Source organism: Chlamydotis macqueenii, chromosome 8 (assembly GCF_036417535.1).
Source record: "Chlamydotis macqueenii isolate bChlMac1 chromosome 8, bChlMac1.mat, whole genome shotgun sequence".
NCBI lineage: Eukaryota > Metazoa > Chordata > Aves > Otidiformes > Otididae > Chlamydotis > Chlamydotis macqueenii.
The window spans coordinates 11,830,875-11,846,731 of NC_141563.1; the positions used below are offsets into that span (position 1 = coordinate 11,830,875).

At 48.1% G+C, this 15,857-nt stretch overlaps 1 protein-coding gene across 1 annotated transcript in view; it reads left to right on the top strand.

The window, feature by feature from the left end:
- The window catches only part of PAPPA2 (pappalysin 2), an 89,139-nt gene that overhangs the window by 13,090 nt on the left and 60,192 nt on the right, over positions 1-15,857 (top strand). Inside the window, exon 3 of the mRNA XM_086753458.1 lies at positions 14,235-14,380. Coding sequence (XP_086609584.1) covers positions 14,235-14,380 — 146 coding nt within the window. The remainder of the gene's footprint in view (positions 1-14,234; positions 14,381-15,857) is intronic.

The window sequence follows — 15,857 nt, forward strand, 5'->3', positions numbered from 1 at the left end:
GCATTTTTAGAATGCTGGCTTGTGTGCGCCGTGTTTCGGCTGGGACACCCAATCGCCTGGACCTAAAAATAAGTTGGAGGCTTGGGACTTGGTTTTTCCCGTTTTGAAAAGAAAAAATAAAAAAAAAAAAGCAGGGGGGAGATGTTTGACTTTGAATAGATTTCTTTTCCTCTTTTTTTTTTTTTGTGTCTTGATCCCTTTCCTGACCAATATCAAGGCTGCAAGGTTTTGCCATTTGGTGAGAAGTTTAGGGTGAATGTAGCAAAGTTTTGGATCTTTTAGCAAGACTGGACACTACCATCGTGGTGAAGAGTGCCTGAGGAGGGTTTATTGACCATGGGGCTGTGTGGTTCTCCTTGCAGAGGAGCTAGGAGCTTAATGCCCCTGGGAGCTTCATCCCTGCTTGGCAAATTTGTCACTGTTATCAGCCCTGTTAAAGGATTCTTCTCCTGTCCGTTCCCAGGAGCTTTCAGTCTCAACAGATGTGGCAGGCCAGAGACTTGGAAAGGTGGCATCTTGGTCTCCTGTCACCCTTCCATTGACTTCTGCTGCCAGGCTGTACTGCCCCACTGAGTGATAGGCATGCGCATTGCAGCCTGCTATGGGCTCATCTGAGCATCACCAAAAATCCTTCCCCAGCCTTGTGGTGTTTGCGTTTCCTTTACTGCTGCCCTACTGGTCAGGGAGGCTGGATGAAGAAGAGAGGCTGTCTCTTGCTTGTCACCTGGTGGTCACCAGAATGGTTTTTGGAGATGACCTCAAGCTAGTGGCTCTGCCTTCCCCATCTGTGCAGAAACCAGTTTGAGGTCTGGCCCCTCTGCACCAGCCATGCCCTCTTTCAAGAGGGGACTAAGCTGCCTCCCCATTAGTCTGTGTTTCTTTTCAGCCTTGACTGGTCCTAGGACAGAGCTCCACACACACTGTCTTCTGAGACCTGGTGGTCCTAGCTCTCTGGTTGGAGACAAGCTTTAGGCAGTAGTGTGGCACACCCCTTCTGGCACATGTGCTGTAGGGTTATCTTCACTATGCTCATCCAATCCATAGCTCTTTCCCACCAGCGCTGTGAGATTTGCCCTACAGAGGAGGATGCTGTGGGAGATGAGTGTGAAAGGAGGAGGCAGCACCTGGTGAAAAGCTGGACAATTGCTTTCCATTGAAAAGCAGTGGGAAGTGGGTGCCTAACTTCTCTAAGCTCCTTTGAAATCCCCATACAGCAAAGATCCTGTCTTCTAAGATCTTTGCAAACACCTGCCTGTGCCGTGGGCAAGGGTGATCCCAGCTCTTCAGCCAGGGAAACTGAGACACAGAACTCTTGGACATCTTTCCTTCCAGTTGTGCTGCAATTAGGTTCTTCTATTAGCAGTGGGACTCTGACCTCCTGCCTCCTAGTCCCTGGACGGGAAAAAGAGGCATTTAATGAAAGGAGATGAAGCTGCTCAATCTTGGCTAAATGCAAAGCAGCAAAACCGATGCTCTCGCTGGCACCACTCCCCTCTGTCCCAAGTGCTTTGCTGAGCCTCCTGGCCCTGAGGCTCTCCTCAGCCACGCGAAGCCCACGCAGTGCTGGGGAGACCAGGAGTTGCACCCGCCTGCGTTAACCCCTCAGCAGATTGTGAACGGTGCTCTAACAACTGTCAGTGAAGTTCAGGCTCCTGGGGACACTGACTTGTTTGCAGAGACCTTAAGCCTTCCCTAAACCTGGAATGTTGCTTTGTATTTTTGCTGGAGGCAAAAAGTCAGAGAAAGCTGATTTACAGATCTAGTCTTGTGGGTTAGGTGGGACAGGGCTTATCTGTCCAACCTTAGACAGGCAGAAAGTGCTGTATGGCTTGGTCCTGGCCCAGGATGTTTTTTATTTTTCTCTGAAGCAAACAATCCAGGCAGAAAGTAAACCATACCTGGCTTTGTTTAGCTTGGAGCCTGCTCTAGAATAACTTGCCACTGTTGAGTCCTGCCTCCCAAAACCGCAAGGAGCTGCAAACATATTTCTCCATCTCCCCTGGTGCTTCTTGCTCGCCCTCTCTCACACGTGTTCTGTATAATGCGAGCGTCTGGCCAGCCAGCATCAACATTTCCAAGAGAAGGCCAGCGCTTGCCCTGCGTGGTGGATAGCGAGCCTCTCCGAAGCATGTCGGTGTGCACTGGAGCTGGGATGCTGCCGGCACCAGGCTTTGGAGCCCAGCCTCGCACAGCAATGCTGGGCTCCTCTCCTTCCCCAGGCCACTGCTTCGCTGCCTTTGTCCCTGGCAAGGCTCCTCTCCTTCCCCTATACTGTTCAAAACTGGATCTTTAACTTTCTTTTGAATTCTTCAATTGACTCCCCTCAGCCACTGCTTCCCTGTTTGCCAGGATGATATCTTGAGATGACAGCTCCCCTCTCCTTCTCGAGGGCCAGGCTTTTGGCCAGCTAGCCCCAAAGATGTGTGGTAGCTTCCTGACTTGCTAGGTACGCTGTTGCGTCTGTGCTTTGCAGGTGGTCAGGCACATGCTCTGAGGGAAGGATGGTGGGTTTTCAGAGGCCACTGTGGTGGTCTGAGCCTCCTTCATGCCTGCTGAGAATGGAGAGGTTGGTGCTTGGTGCAGGTGGAAAGCCCAACCCAGAGGGGTCCTATGACTCAGGCACGCACGAGCGTTGGGGTTTGCACCCAGAGTCTGCACCTGGCCAGCAGCATTGCATGCTTGTGGGATTCAGGGGGTGGAGGTGAGTGTTGCTGCGAGTAGGTAGGATGATGCTGTGTTACGGACCTGCTTAGGGATGGCACTGAATCATAGAATCTTTAAGGTTGTGATCGGCACAAGATGCTGAGCCTTTGTAGACCTTGGAGAGCTGGTGTGGGTGATCAGACTAAATACATGTCCTAGGGGGGATGAGAAGATTTCAATCAGTGCACACAGGCACCACTAAATAAATACCAGGGTTTAGTCTGTTCTTTGCTTCCAGGATTACTTTTTAGTAATTAGTATCTTTCCCTGGAATTCAGTCTTATTGTTGTTTTTGGTACCTGTTAACCCTGGATAAACCAAGATTTCTGCCTGGGAATTTCATTGTAGGATTGTCAACTGGGAGCCTGTATATTGAGCTTAAACCTAGGAGTTAGAGGTACATGGAGCTTTTCAGCTCCCAAGGAGCTCTCGCTGGGAGCAACGGGTGTGCCTGATCCATAGAGGATGAGAAATGGTCCGTATGTCCTCTGCTCCCACCACGAGAGCATCTGGGAGCTGAGTCGCTCCAAAACCCTGACTCTACATCGTTGCCCAGTCTAATGAAAGACATCCCCTACCTTGATGGGTCTCAGATGGGCTGCGTGTTTTAAGATGATCTCACCCGTGAGGAAATGGTAAGCCTCTCTGAGGAAGAGATGGCCGTGAGTCACTGGTAGAAATAGAAAGGCCAAACAAGCAAATGGAAACTCCCTATTGGCCAGGTCCCTGCAATTTAAAAAGGTTTTTACTACCTATTCCAGTATGCGTTTGAAAATCATACGCATTTACTCTTACACACTACAATCAGATGGTTTTTAAGCCATTAAGGCCCTTTGGGTCAATAACCACTATTTTGAAAATCTATTAAATACCCATTTCCGTGGAAATAAAGCTTCTACAATTGATCACGGCTACCGACTCCCATTAAAACAAACCCCAAATGCTATCTGCTCCCCCAAGATGTAGAGCACTAAAACGCAGATTACCAGGACAAATTTATCCCAGGGGGAAGTTGATGGCCCATTATGCTTAAGCAACATGAGAATTGTCACATAAGCCAGGAAGTTTATGGCACTTGCATGGATTTGTCTTCCCTGAGGGGCTAAAAGGGAAGGTTCATGGGGTGAATTGGTAGTGCTAACACAAGCTCAAAGCCAGCCTCCTGTGGGAGCTTTTTGGTAAACATTTGGCTTATTTTGTATTGACTTTCAAGTGTGTACAGGCTTTGGTTGTTTGGCAGAACCAAATGATGGTTTAGGGCTGAAATGCTGTAAGAAATGCTGAATTTGTGGGCCTGTTCTCGGTGGCACAGAGTTTTTCATGTTGAATTATACAGAGGTGTCACACTTCTGAGGTTGTATGAGGAAGATGACCTTTCAGAAATGAGGATGTCCTTCTGCCCTGGGAAGGAAGCCCTTTGAAGCTATGGGTGTTGTGATGGACCTTAAAGCAGGCTGTGGGGATGTGAATGTGGTGGGACTGCAGGGGATCCCTGCAAGTTGCCTCTGGGTGAGAAGTGGCTCAAAAGATGGAAGGCTGGCAACCAGGGGCTTGACAACATGAGGGAGAAGGGGTGGGAAGAGTGGATGTTCCCCACTGCAACGTTGCTGGTGGCTCTTTCCATGTGTGGGAGGCAAGAGCTGTGCTGAGAGAGACTCTGTTTGTCTGAGTGCTGGTGATAGAGGGTTACAGCTCTGGCAGGTCCACCTCAGGAGGTGACCCAAAGGGCTGGGATCCGTCTGTGTGGCTGTCCCCTCTGAGGGCAGACTCCAGTTTTCAGGGCAGGCACCCAGGATGAGGGAACGGGAGAAAGGGGTTCCATCCCCGGCTCCCGCATCTTGGCTCAGCAGAGAAGGACAGGAGGGAGCTTTGCGATCCAGCTGTCCTTTCTGATTAGGGCTTTGCTGCTTGCCATCTCTGCTAGACAGCAACAACTCGCAGGATGAGGGCTGCCTGCTGGAGTCAGCCAAAAGCTGCTCTGCCCCCTTGGAGGAGAGGTCAGGTAGTTCCTGCTGAGCCAGAAGCCATGCTTCCCTTGTTTGTCTCCCTTCATGCCTCCTTCAATCAACTTCACTGCAGCCCTCTGCTGCTTCCTGCAGCCCCAGTTTTATTTGCTTTGTGTGCCTGTCCCAGCCCAGCGCTCCTCTTCCTGCTGCCCTGTCACATCTCCAAGCCCTTTCTTGGTGGGAATGATGTCGGTGCTATGAGGCCATGTCTAGATACCTCCTACATGAAACTGCTGCAGAAAGATGCCCCTTCCCCTCCAGCAATGTGGTGATGCTGGATGGTATTTAGGCTGGGAATGAAGGAGGCAATGTGAATTGGTCTCCTCTTAAAGGAATTTAATTTGAGACAGGCAAAGGGGAACATGTGTAGGTTCCTGTCCCTGGGAGAGAGTGTAGACATCTGTCCCTAGAGCAAACCTAGGACTTTCTCCTGGGTTCACAGCATAATGGCTTTGTGTCAGGCACTGGGACCCTTTGGGATTGTTGATGATTGGTCCTGGTGCTTTCTGCAATGCAGGATTGACTCCATTGGGAGCTCAGGAGAGACTATAGGTCTACCAAGTAGCCACAACTTTGGATTTTAGGGAGGAAACAGAAATGAAAATTGAAGAAAAAGCCAGTGCCTGGGTCCAAATGAGTAGTTCTCAAAAACCTCACCTCCTCCTAAGATGTCCTAGGGCTGATGGTACCTCGGTTATAGCCAGGAAACCTACACAGGCACATGGATGTTTGGGATTCCCAGAAAATCCATCCCAAGAGGCCCTCAGAGAGGCTGTGGTGCCCATCGTATGCATGGCAGCTAGCAACTCAGTGAGGCAGTAAGCCAGCCTTGGCCTGAGGGAGGAAACATCATGAAACCTGTGGGTTTTTTTCAATGATCCAAGCCTCTGATGCACATATGATTAATCTGTGCTGAAGGAAGAGCTACTGAACATCACTGTCACTCCAAAGGAGCAGTGGAGGGAACTCTCTGCTCCATCCCGCAACACTGGTCAGAAATCCTGGGGACTGATGATACAGATGCTTTAGTATCCTCCGTCCTCCAAGAGAAGCCTCAGATTTGGCAAAACCTCTTTCGAGAGCAGCCACATAAGGAGGTTGTATCCAAAGGTGGCATTAGAAGAGGAGGTCAGAAGATCTGCCGGGGGGTGCGTGCCCATCAGCACGAGTGTCCTGAAGGGTGCCCACTGTGCTGTGAGAGCATGGCTGGGGATAAACCTCTCCTGAGCTTTATTCTCACCTGTTCATTGCAAGTTAGCGGGGGACCATCCTCAGTGCCTGGGGGCTGTAAAGGCTGACTTGTACAGGGAGCCACTTGTTCAGCCTCCAAATCATGAGTACCAGCGTGCCACGGGCCACTAGCCTTAAAACTGATCCCCGCTCTCTCGCCCTGCATGTGAGCTGTCAGCAGAGCTATGACAAGTTCCAGAGAGGAAACCAGCATGCGGCAGAAGAGCAAACAGTCTCTGAAGAGGCTGGTGAGGAGGAATTAACATGGGTTTCCTAAAGTCAAATGCCCTGGTGTGGTGCCAGAAGCAAAGATGAATCCTTGGTGCCCGACTGTGATTTCCCGAGAGAAAGGCCAGCAAGCGCAGCATGCCTTTGCTTGTGTTCATGCCTGCAGGGTCTGGGATCTGTCAGTGCAGGCAGCTGGTTAAAAATTTGGCATCACTGGTAGGCTATTTGGAGTTTGCCCAGAGAGGGCAAACTCCACTGAGCTTCAGGTGAGCACATCTGCATCAGTCCTTGTGTTGAAGCATTTCTGTTCTTTTTAGGAAAGATGGGGTAGGAGGGTGAAAAGTAATAACATGGAAACCTTTATACTTGAAAGTGTACTGAAATTTGTGGGTAGATTTAAGGTCTGTCAGAGACAGGACAACCAGATGAGCCTGTCTTGTTATGATCTTTGTTCACCCCTGCAGACATCAATGCATGTATGATATTGGCTGCTCTCCAGTCGTACGCCCTGTGGTCAGTTCTTCTGGATTCAGGGTGGCATTTCCTCAGCCTCCTGCTGCAAATGTATTACATCTGCTGATTTTTGTTTATCTATGAATATTTCTATTTCTGCACTTCCCCTTCTACTTTTTGCCCCTTGTTCTGTATCCCTACATCCTGCCCCTTTCAGAGTTGGAGCTCACTGCCACCTCCCCAGCATTTCATCTTTCCTCCCACCCTGCCCAAATGGCACTTCGTCTGACTGCTACCACTTTTTTTTTTTTTTTCCAGTTTTGAGCTCTGCTCCAGTACTGTGCCTTTAATCCTGCTGTACCCCACTGGAAGGGAACTTGAATTCTGCCTCACAATCCTGAATAAAGGTGGATACACCATTTTCATGCAGGGATGTATCTTGATTATGCTGAGCTTCAGCTCTACCATCCCTGCTCAGCAGATCTGCTCCTTCCTTCTTTTGCCATTTCTATTTCTAAAAGGGTCTTTTTGTTTTTCCTGGAGTCAGCTTGATTTCACGGAATTCCCATTTCACCCAGTTACCACTACATCCGAGGTGCTGGGGAAGTGTGCTAGTCAGTCCTGGTTTTCAATTCTCAGTTCAAGACCTGTGTTCATCCATCCATTTCAGTTAATCTGAAGAAGCTCATTATTAGTTCAGGCCAAGTTTTCTTTCTCTCATTAGCTCTTCTGCAATTTCTATGCTGCTTACCAAAACCAGGTCTGAAATAGCATTGCTTTTGGCTGGTGTAGTGGTGATTTAGTGAAGAGTTTCTCAGAAAACACTTCCAGGAATAGCTGGGCCGTGCCATTGTTAGCAGCGCTTATTCTTCAGCCTATCTCAGGGCAAAATGCCCTGCAGGGCTTTCTAGTTTACCACTGATGTTTTTGTCTGTCTTACCCAAATCTGACCTCAAGAAGTTGTGTACTGTCATCTGATGTAACTGGGAGCTTGCCTGCTGTGTGCTAGTAGTCTGCAGCCTTCTTGGCCCCTTTCCCCAGTAAATCCATATGGACTGGTCACAGCCTCGAAGCACAACCTGTTTTTTTGATCTTGTCTGCAGCTTTGTCGGTGCAACTCTCTGACCCTGCAGCATCTGCTGCTGCTTCAGTCCCAAAGCCAAATCCACCTCCGGCATGGAGTTTGAGGATTACCTCTGAATCCAACAGGAGCTGCTCCTGCATAAGGGAAATCCCTGATCCTGAAGGCCCTCATGTAGGAGTGTTTTGCCCTGTCGCCCTCTTCGATGTGTTGGTACTCAGCCCCCCAGGCAAACTTTAAACTGTCTCTTAAGCAGTGCTTCCAGTGATGACTTCTTCCTCGGCTGTTGTTCTACTGATGGTGCCAGTGCCTCAGAGGTGGGTTTTTCCAAGCATGTCCAAGAGGTGCGTGGTGACCTCATCACTTCTGTACCCAAATGGCTTTGGGCTATTTGGCTGGAATCCAACACCCAGCAAAGCTGATGAGGCACTCCCAAGGACCACAGAGGTTATTGTTCCAGCAGTGTTGTTCCTCCTGTGTTCCCAGGGGAGTGTCTGGCTGTTCCTCAGTCTTCCCTTCACCTCTAGCATGTGTTTTGTATCTGGCTGTATTACTAAGGCCTGTCCAGATGAGAGGCATTTGGATGTTGCTGGCTTGTCAAGTTGTCATGATGCTGGCAATGATGTTTGTGGCACACCAGCATAGCGCTGGGCTGGAATCAGAGCTCCTAGACTATGGTCATGGACATGCGAGTAGTCTTAACAAGTACAAGAGGACTTAAGCTTTTGTTTAAAAATGCAGCATCCCCCACTCAGTGGCATTAATGCCAGAAATTTCAGGTTGGGTAAACCCAGAGAGTAAGGCAGCTACGGTTACAAGAACCACCACCAGTTTAGTCTGGAGGCAGACCAAGTAACCCATCTTGGCTTGTGTGCTGTGCTGAGATGGTACCATGTCCTGTTTATGTTGTGGAGGTGGGCTTTGTCTGCCTGTTGCAGGGCAGAAGGGAGGCAAGGCTGAGCATTAGCTGGGAATTCATGTGCTGGGATCAGGGATGTGGGTTCACCAATTCTAGGAAGGAGGATTCATGTATACAGGCAAAGAGCCTGAGTCTGAAGGATTATTTCTCTATACCTCCTCTAAAGAGTCACCATGGAGAGGAGTCTTTTGGTGGGGTGAATTGGAAGATGCTTGCTTTGGCTCACCATCTGAAAGAGCATCTCCACTGATGACATGGAGAGTTTAAAGAGTCTGCTCTCCAAAAATGTTCATGCCACTTGATTCAGCACCTGTCTTCATGGATTGAGTTGTGATTCTTGGGCTTGTGGCTGCTGCTTCAGAAGCAAGGTTACTGTGTGTTTTGTTAACCCTTTGCAGCCCTGAGGGAATGTGTTGTCAGCAAAATACTAAAAATGTTAGTGGCAGGCTGGTGCTTGTTCCTGGGAATTCTGAGGGATTCCTCATTTGTCAAGCAGAGGTTTGGGAAGCCTCACTGCCTGTGGGGAGTAGGAAGAAGAATTTCCTTGCGGTGGGTGAAGAACATGAAAGCAGAGCCAGGAATCCCCTGTGACTTCATTAGGGTGTATGGTTAGCTGGAGCTGGCTGGGTCTCAAGTATTTTCCAGCTGTCCATGGAGGGCACTTGGACAACTTCCACCCAGCCCCACTCCCACATCCCCTTTCAAATGTCTACAGGGAAAAGACTCCTATTTTTGAATTGCAGTGGAATTCCTGTGGCATTACACACTGCATCCTTTGCAGTACCCAGAGAATTCAGTTTGATTTATGGTACTGCATGGGGTACGCACTGGCTTGCTTTTCATTTGGAAGTCCTATCTTCTGCCTTTCAGTGGTAATGGCCACTTTCATGGCCCCAGGACTTACTGTTATGATATGGCTGTCACTAGAAGGTGTCACTCTTGCTTCTCTTCTCCCACCTTAAATCACATCAGGCTTGTGTTAGAGCTTGATTGTCCATTCTGCTGCCCCATAGATTAGCAGATCCTCTCCTTTCTCCCACCTGTGCACCAGCAGTGGTCCTGTTGCTGCTGCCAGAAATTGCTGCCTGGAAAAACAGCAACAGCTCTGTCTCTCCAGAGTATGTAAAGTCTTCTCCTTTGACCAAGCTAGCCCAGAGCTGGACTTACATCCATGAGTAGAAAGATGCTGTCTGTCCTATGGGCTAGGACAGAATTGTTAAAGGAAAAGCATGAGAAAAGGATGTGAGGGCTCTCCAGGGAGGCCTGGGATCATGGGTGGAGCATGATTCTTTTTTTCCTAACTTGTTAGAAGGGAAGCTTTGGGTCTTTAGACCTTAGTCTGGTAAGGTCTAGTGCAGTAATAGTCCTCAATGCAAAGCTGTAGTCATTTGATGGATTTTTCCATTTGATGTGATGAGATGACACACAAAAGATAGAGCAAGACTCTGAGAAGAGATACATGATGATAGAACAGGAAGCAATGAACACAAGTTGGACCATGAGAAATTCGGATTAAATGTTAGGAATTTTTTTTAACCATGAAGGTGGTTAAAGACTGGAATAGATTGCCAAGAGAAACTGTGAAACCTCTGTCTTCAGAACTGTTCTGGTGTTAGCTGGACATGGCCTTGAGCAACCTGATTTAGACCTGTTTTGAACAGAGGAGTCAGACTAGATGACCTGTGGAGGTCCTCCCCATCTATAGTTATGAGTTTGATTCCATCATTTGATCAGACTCATAACTCAGACTGAAGCTGCTGCACTTCTTCCTTTCCTTTTTTCAATAGTCTGAAATGTCACACAATGACAGCACATCATTACATCCCATACAGAGCCATGTGCTCCTGACCCAGGACCACACAAGCATCAGTGTGGCTTCATTGTGCTCCTGTAGAGCAATATAAGGTCCAGGCTTCTTCCCCATCTTGCTTTCTGCCAACCATGAGTCCCACAAGTAAAACAGTATGCAGTGTGGTACCCAAGCCCGCCTTAGAGTCAGATTGTCAGCTAGTGTCATGCAGCAGAACTTTAAGTCAACATCACAAGTGAGCATCATTGTGAGGAAGGCCCTCACATCTGGACTCGTTCCCTCAAATACAATAATTTCAGATGGTTCTTGTGCCCATGATAATTTCTAAAAATGGCAGTCCATAGCCCTCCTGTCCCCAGTCTCTCTACTGTTGCCTTGCAACTTACTCTTCTTGCAACCTCCACTCTCCCAGGGTTGCAAAGACTTCCCAGGTCAAGGTGGTCTTATCATGCAGCTAGCTGCTTACCAATGAGTTTTGGATGCCCTTGGAAAAACATTTGCTTTGAATCTGGAAAACCTGGTGGCCCTTCTCTCTCTCTCTTCTATCCTCTGACCTATTATTTGGGGGTTTTTGCTGCTTAGCTGATAGCTATGCCTTCATGCATCCTTCTGGCCTTCCTTGTGTTTGTGTGTTGGCTTGCAGTGCCCACCCTGCTTTAAATACCATCTAGTTTGGAATACTCTAGTCTTGTAGGCTTTGAGGAGCAGAAGAGAGGGCTGTCATTTAGGCTGTTTGCAGAAACCAAAGGCAGCTGTGCCTTCCCACTGGGAAAATCACAGAAGCGTTGAAGAAGAGGGAGAGCATGACCTTGGCAGCAAGTGACAGGCAAAGACGCCAGTTAACATGCTCCTTGTCTGAGCTAAGGATGCCAGTGGGAAATGTGGATTGAGGAGAATTGGAGTTGCCCATTCTAGAGTTGTTTTGGTCTTGGTCCTGTCTTTGGGGATGCCAGCAGTGATTTCCATGCCATAGTGGGTGAAATCGGGGTCCTTTCCTCTCCTCCTCCATCCATCTGATGATCTCTTGGTGCTGGAATGGATCCCCCTACCCCTGACACAGCCTTGAACTATCAAAATCTCTCAATGGAGAAAATTACTGTTATTTATAATTAAGGGTTGTCAAAAAAATGTTGCTAGTGTCAAGGGAATGGCAGGCGACAGCCAGAAAAACATCATGTCTCCAGAAGAGGGGTGGCGGGAATATCCCTCTGAATAGGGCTGACGTCAGCTCTCGGAATTTGGACAGCCTGGAAGGGTTTGGGGCTATTTTTCCAAGATATCATAGGTCAGGAATCAACGTTATTTTTAAGCCTGTGTCCCCCGAGCAGCTCTGGTGCGTGAAGGAGACTTTGTCTCCCCCTTCCCCCTCCTTACGCTCCATTTCTATGAATTTTTTTCTTCTCTTCCTTCCGAGTCATGCCACAAATATGTCCTTCAGGTTTATTTATTCTTCTCCCTATCTGTTCCTCCCAGCCTGCTCCCGTCTTGGTTGGGTTGAAGGGATGGCGTCAGCATGGCGCGTGTCTGGGATGCTCAGGCAAGACATCACAGAGAAGAGATCATGTTCTCCTAATTTGCCGTTTCCGGTTGGGAGAGCTTTCTCTCCGCAAGCTGATGTGGCTGGAGAAAGTGTTCTGGGAATGCTGCTTTGTGGTGGGAGATCTCGGGGCCTGGTGAAGACAAGTTGGTCATCTCATCTCACCATTAAATGCTGCCATATAGTCCAGCCAAGATTTTCTTAAGTGACTAAAGTTTTGGAGCTGCTTTGCTGCTGGGAAGGTGGGTGAGATGTCTCCAGTCCAGAGTGGCCTATTGGGGCTGACTGCTAGGGGACAGGTAATCAGCAGATCCTGATTATCTGACACCTCCCAAATCAGCAATGGCTTCTGAAATTCTCTGCTATTTCAAATCCAAGAAAGTGACAGTTGGGTTTACCAAGCTCTACTCAACATGTCATCCTCCTCTAGTATACTTCTGGAATCATGTTACTCTATTTTTACACTTTTTCCTCCTCCTCTTCCATTTGCTGTAGCAACCTCTTTCTTTCTAAAAGAGTCTATTGGTATAATAGCTTGACTAGGGATCTTGCCATCTCAAACAATGTATTTGCACATCTCTCATTGGTTTCCCTTCTCACTTTCCCATCTCAGATGAGAACGTGCCTTTTTCGTCTTAGCCCATGCTCAGCTTTTAGTCCTTCCTTCCATAATTCAATGTCGTAAGGAATGCAGTAATGAACACCAGTTCTACAGAAGCTTTTTGTTGAAATATAGCTGGTGTGCCTTCATGGCTAGTCCAGTGTAAAGAAACGATCACATTCCCTTCAGAATCTCTCCGTGTAGCATAAAGATGCCAATTGCTCCTGGAAGCATGGGAATAAGTGAAATGCTTTCCACCACCTTAATGTTGCTGTTGGCCTTATGCTGCAGGTTTAGTCATTCTTATGACATATTTCCACAATGGTGCATTTCCATCATCATTCCACAGTGATGTATTTGAAGCCTTTCCATGAGTTTTTTTTCCCCTGCTTAGAATCTCTTAATTTAACAGCTTCACAAACTGCAGGTCAAGTCCTCAGATTTTGAAGACTTAAAGACAAGTTTTAGAGACTTGGAGACAATGCCTCCTTTGGGCATATCCACCTGCCCTGGTGTTGGGGTCCTCCAGGGGTTGCAGGTGGATCTCTGCTCCTCTGTGGGCTTCCATGGGCTGCAGGGGGACAGCCAGCTTCACCACGGGCTGCAGGGGAATCTCTACTGTGCTAGAGCCAGTGTTGTCGTGTCCGTGTCGTGTCATGTCCCCTCCCCCCGCCATTTCTTAACTATGTTATCCCAGAGGTGCTACCACTGTCACTGATGGGCTCAGCCTTGGCCAGGGGTGGGTCCATCTTGGAGCTGGCTGGCATTGGTTCTATCAGACGTGGGGGAAGCTTCCAGCAGCTTCTCACAGAAACCACCCCTGTAGCCTCCTGTGCTATCAAAACCTTGCCATGCAAACCCAATACACTCTTACTTATACAATACACAGGGATGGAGGTGAGAGAGTATGTTGCTTGATGGTGTTATGTGCCTGTGGACTGCAGGACCCCCTTGTTATTACCATGCACTGCCACATCTAGCATACTGGTTGTCCTAGGGAAAAGGATAGAGTAGAGGGCCGTGGTCATGAGCTTCTTCAGACAGACTAGAGAAGGTGGAGTAGAGACTTCTTGGCCCCAGCTGGCAAAGCCTCCTCACTCCCAAGAATAATGTTTGATGTCCATTCCTGACCTGTATCAGGAACCCCTGAAAATCCTTGTTGGAACTAGCTGGAGTTCTAGATTCCTTTCTCTCTCCTTTTCTTGAGGGAAAACCCACTTCTTTTTTCCTCCCCTTGAATTCCACTTTTCTGATGTCAACCTCCTTCTCTTTCCCTAAGCAGGACTGACTTCTGACTTTCCTTTTTTCTTCCATTGTTTCTCCTTTTATTCTATTCTCTGAGGTCTCTTCTGTCGCTATTGTTGGGAAACCTTCTCTAAGAGTAGAACTCGCCAACAAAGCTACTGTAATTAGCATAATTTTTTCAGATTTGCATGACCGCCTCCCACCCAAACCCCTCACTAGCAGAAACAGAGTGGAATTAGTGGTGTCATGGGACATCCTGTTGACACTTGCTAAATTTTGCCATGCTTTTGGTTTCAGAGAGTTGAGGATGGGATCTCCAGGACTCCTATTTCCCTTCCAGGATATCTACAGGTGGCTCCTGCTTTTCCTCTTTGCTCCGTTGAAGTCTGTGCTGACTATCTCTTCTTCCCTGTCCTTGTAGGGCGTACATGAGCGTGAAGGAGCTGAAGGAGGCACTGCAGCTGAACAGCACCCACTTCCTCAACATTTACTTTGCCAGTTCTGTGAGGGAAGAGTTGGCTGGTGCTGCCACTTGGCCATGGGATAAAGAGGCCCTTAGTCACCTGGGTAAGTAAGCTACCCCACTAGTGGGGTCTTGGGGGTTGTTGGTTTTCTTCTCTCCTGGTTGACCTGGAAAAAGAGGCAGCTGTGATTTGGCTCAACATTGAGGATGTTTAATAAGAAGGTCATGATAACAGGCTTTGGGTGTACCAATGTATCTAAGGAAAGGAGCTGCCTGTTACCCACATCCATGTGGATAAGGTGGTGAGGCAACACCTTGACAAGGGTTTTCCAGGTTGTTATAAGAAACTTTTAATGGTGAAGGCAGTGGGACAGAGAACTTGGGAGAGCTTTAGGTACACCATCAGTGCAGGCTCTGGAGAGGGGTTTAGACTCACATTTGGCTTCTCTGGGACCTTCCAGGTTTTTCTTCCAGGATTCTGGAAACGGCGGACTTCACTTTGCAGCACGTAATGACAAACAGAAAAACCTGGAGTGTCAGTGATTTCAGAGCTGAGACTGCAGGTTTAAGTGGCTCTGGAGCTGGCCAGGCAGCGAGCACTGGCCACTTCCAAATCCAGCTGCAAATGTGAGGATGACCATCAAATTAAACCATGTTTCTATAATCTGGCTTACTACCTGCTGGAGGCAAGGTTCTCTTTGGCTTCAGCGACCTCAAGGCAGACCCTCAAGGTCATCAGTCCCGGCAGGCTACAAAATAAAACTGCAACTGCTTCACTAGAATGTAAATGTGTTGTCCACTTTCTCCTATTTCTGCTGTCTCTCTCTTTCCTGCCTCTCCCTCCACCTCTTCAACATTGGAGTTTTCTGGCAAAGCCCTTTACTCTTTGCAGTCAAAACATCTAAAGTGTTTCTCAATAAGTAACTGGAAATAATTACTCCTGACACCTGCACAGCAGACCTAGACCTTCTGCTTTTACAAGTGCGTGATGTTTAGCCCTTGAAAGTTTTATGCTGCTGTTAAAGACCTGTTTTAAAGTTATTTTTTGCCAGTTTCCCTCCCTCAATGAGTTTCAGGACTGTTTTTTCAATAGCATATTGCTACAGTCGCTTGTTGAGGAAGGCAAATCTCCATGAAATTTATTCCTTCAGCTTCCAGAAATCACTTCCAAGGCTCAGCTTGACAATCATTTTACTACACCAAGTGCTTCAGCCACACATGTTCTCTTCAGACCCCTCCCAAGGGCTCGCAGGGAGTTGTACGGAGGGGTAATCAGGGTGACTGGATTCATCAAAAGCTTGCATTTAGCTCTGCTCTTGGAGTTTGTGTCCAGCCAGGGACACAAGAGGTGGCACCATCTGGAAATGTTGGATCAGGGTTTTACCGTGGAGGTTCAAGAGAAAAGGGGTGTTGTCTTGGCTCTGGTGCCAGAGCTGTGAAGTATGAAACTGGATCTGAACTTCTTTGAGGCTCTGGCACTGGCTGAAGACTTTAGTTCAAGACTGTCCTTGATTTTAGACTAAATGAGCTTGGGAGGGCGGGTGGTGGACTCTGTTCTCTGTAAACAGTAGGCTCCACCTA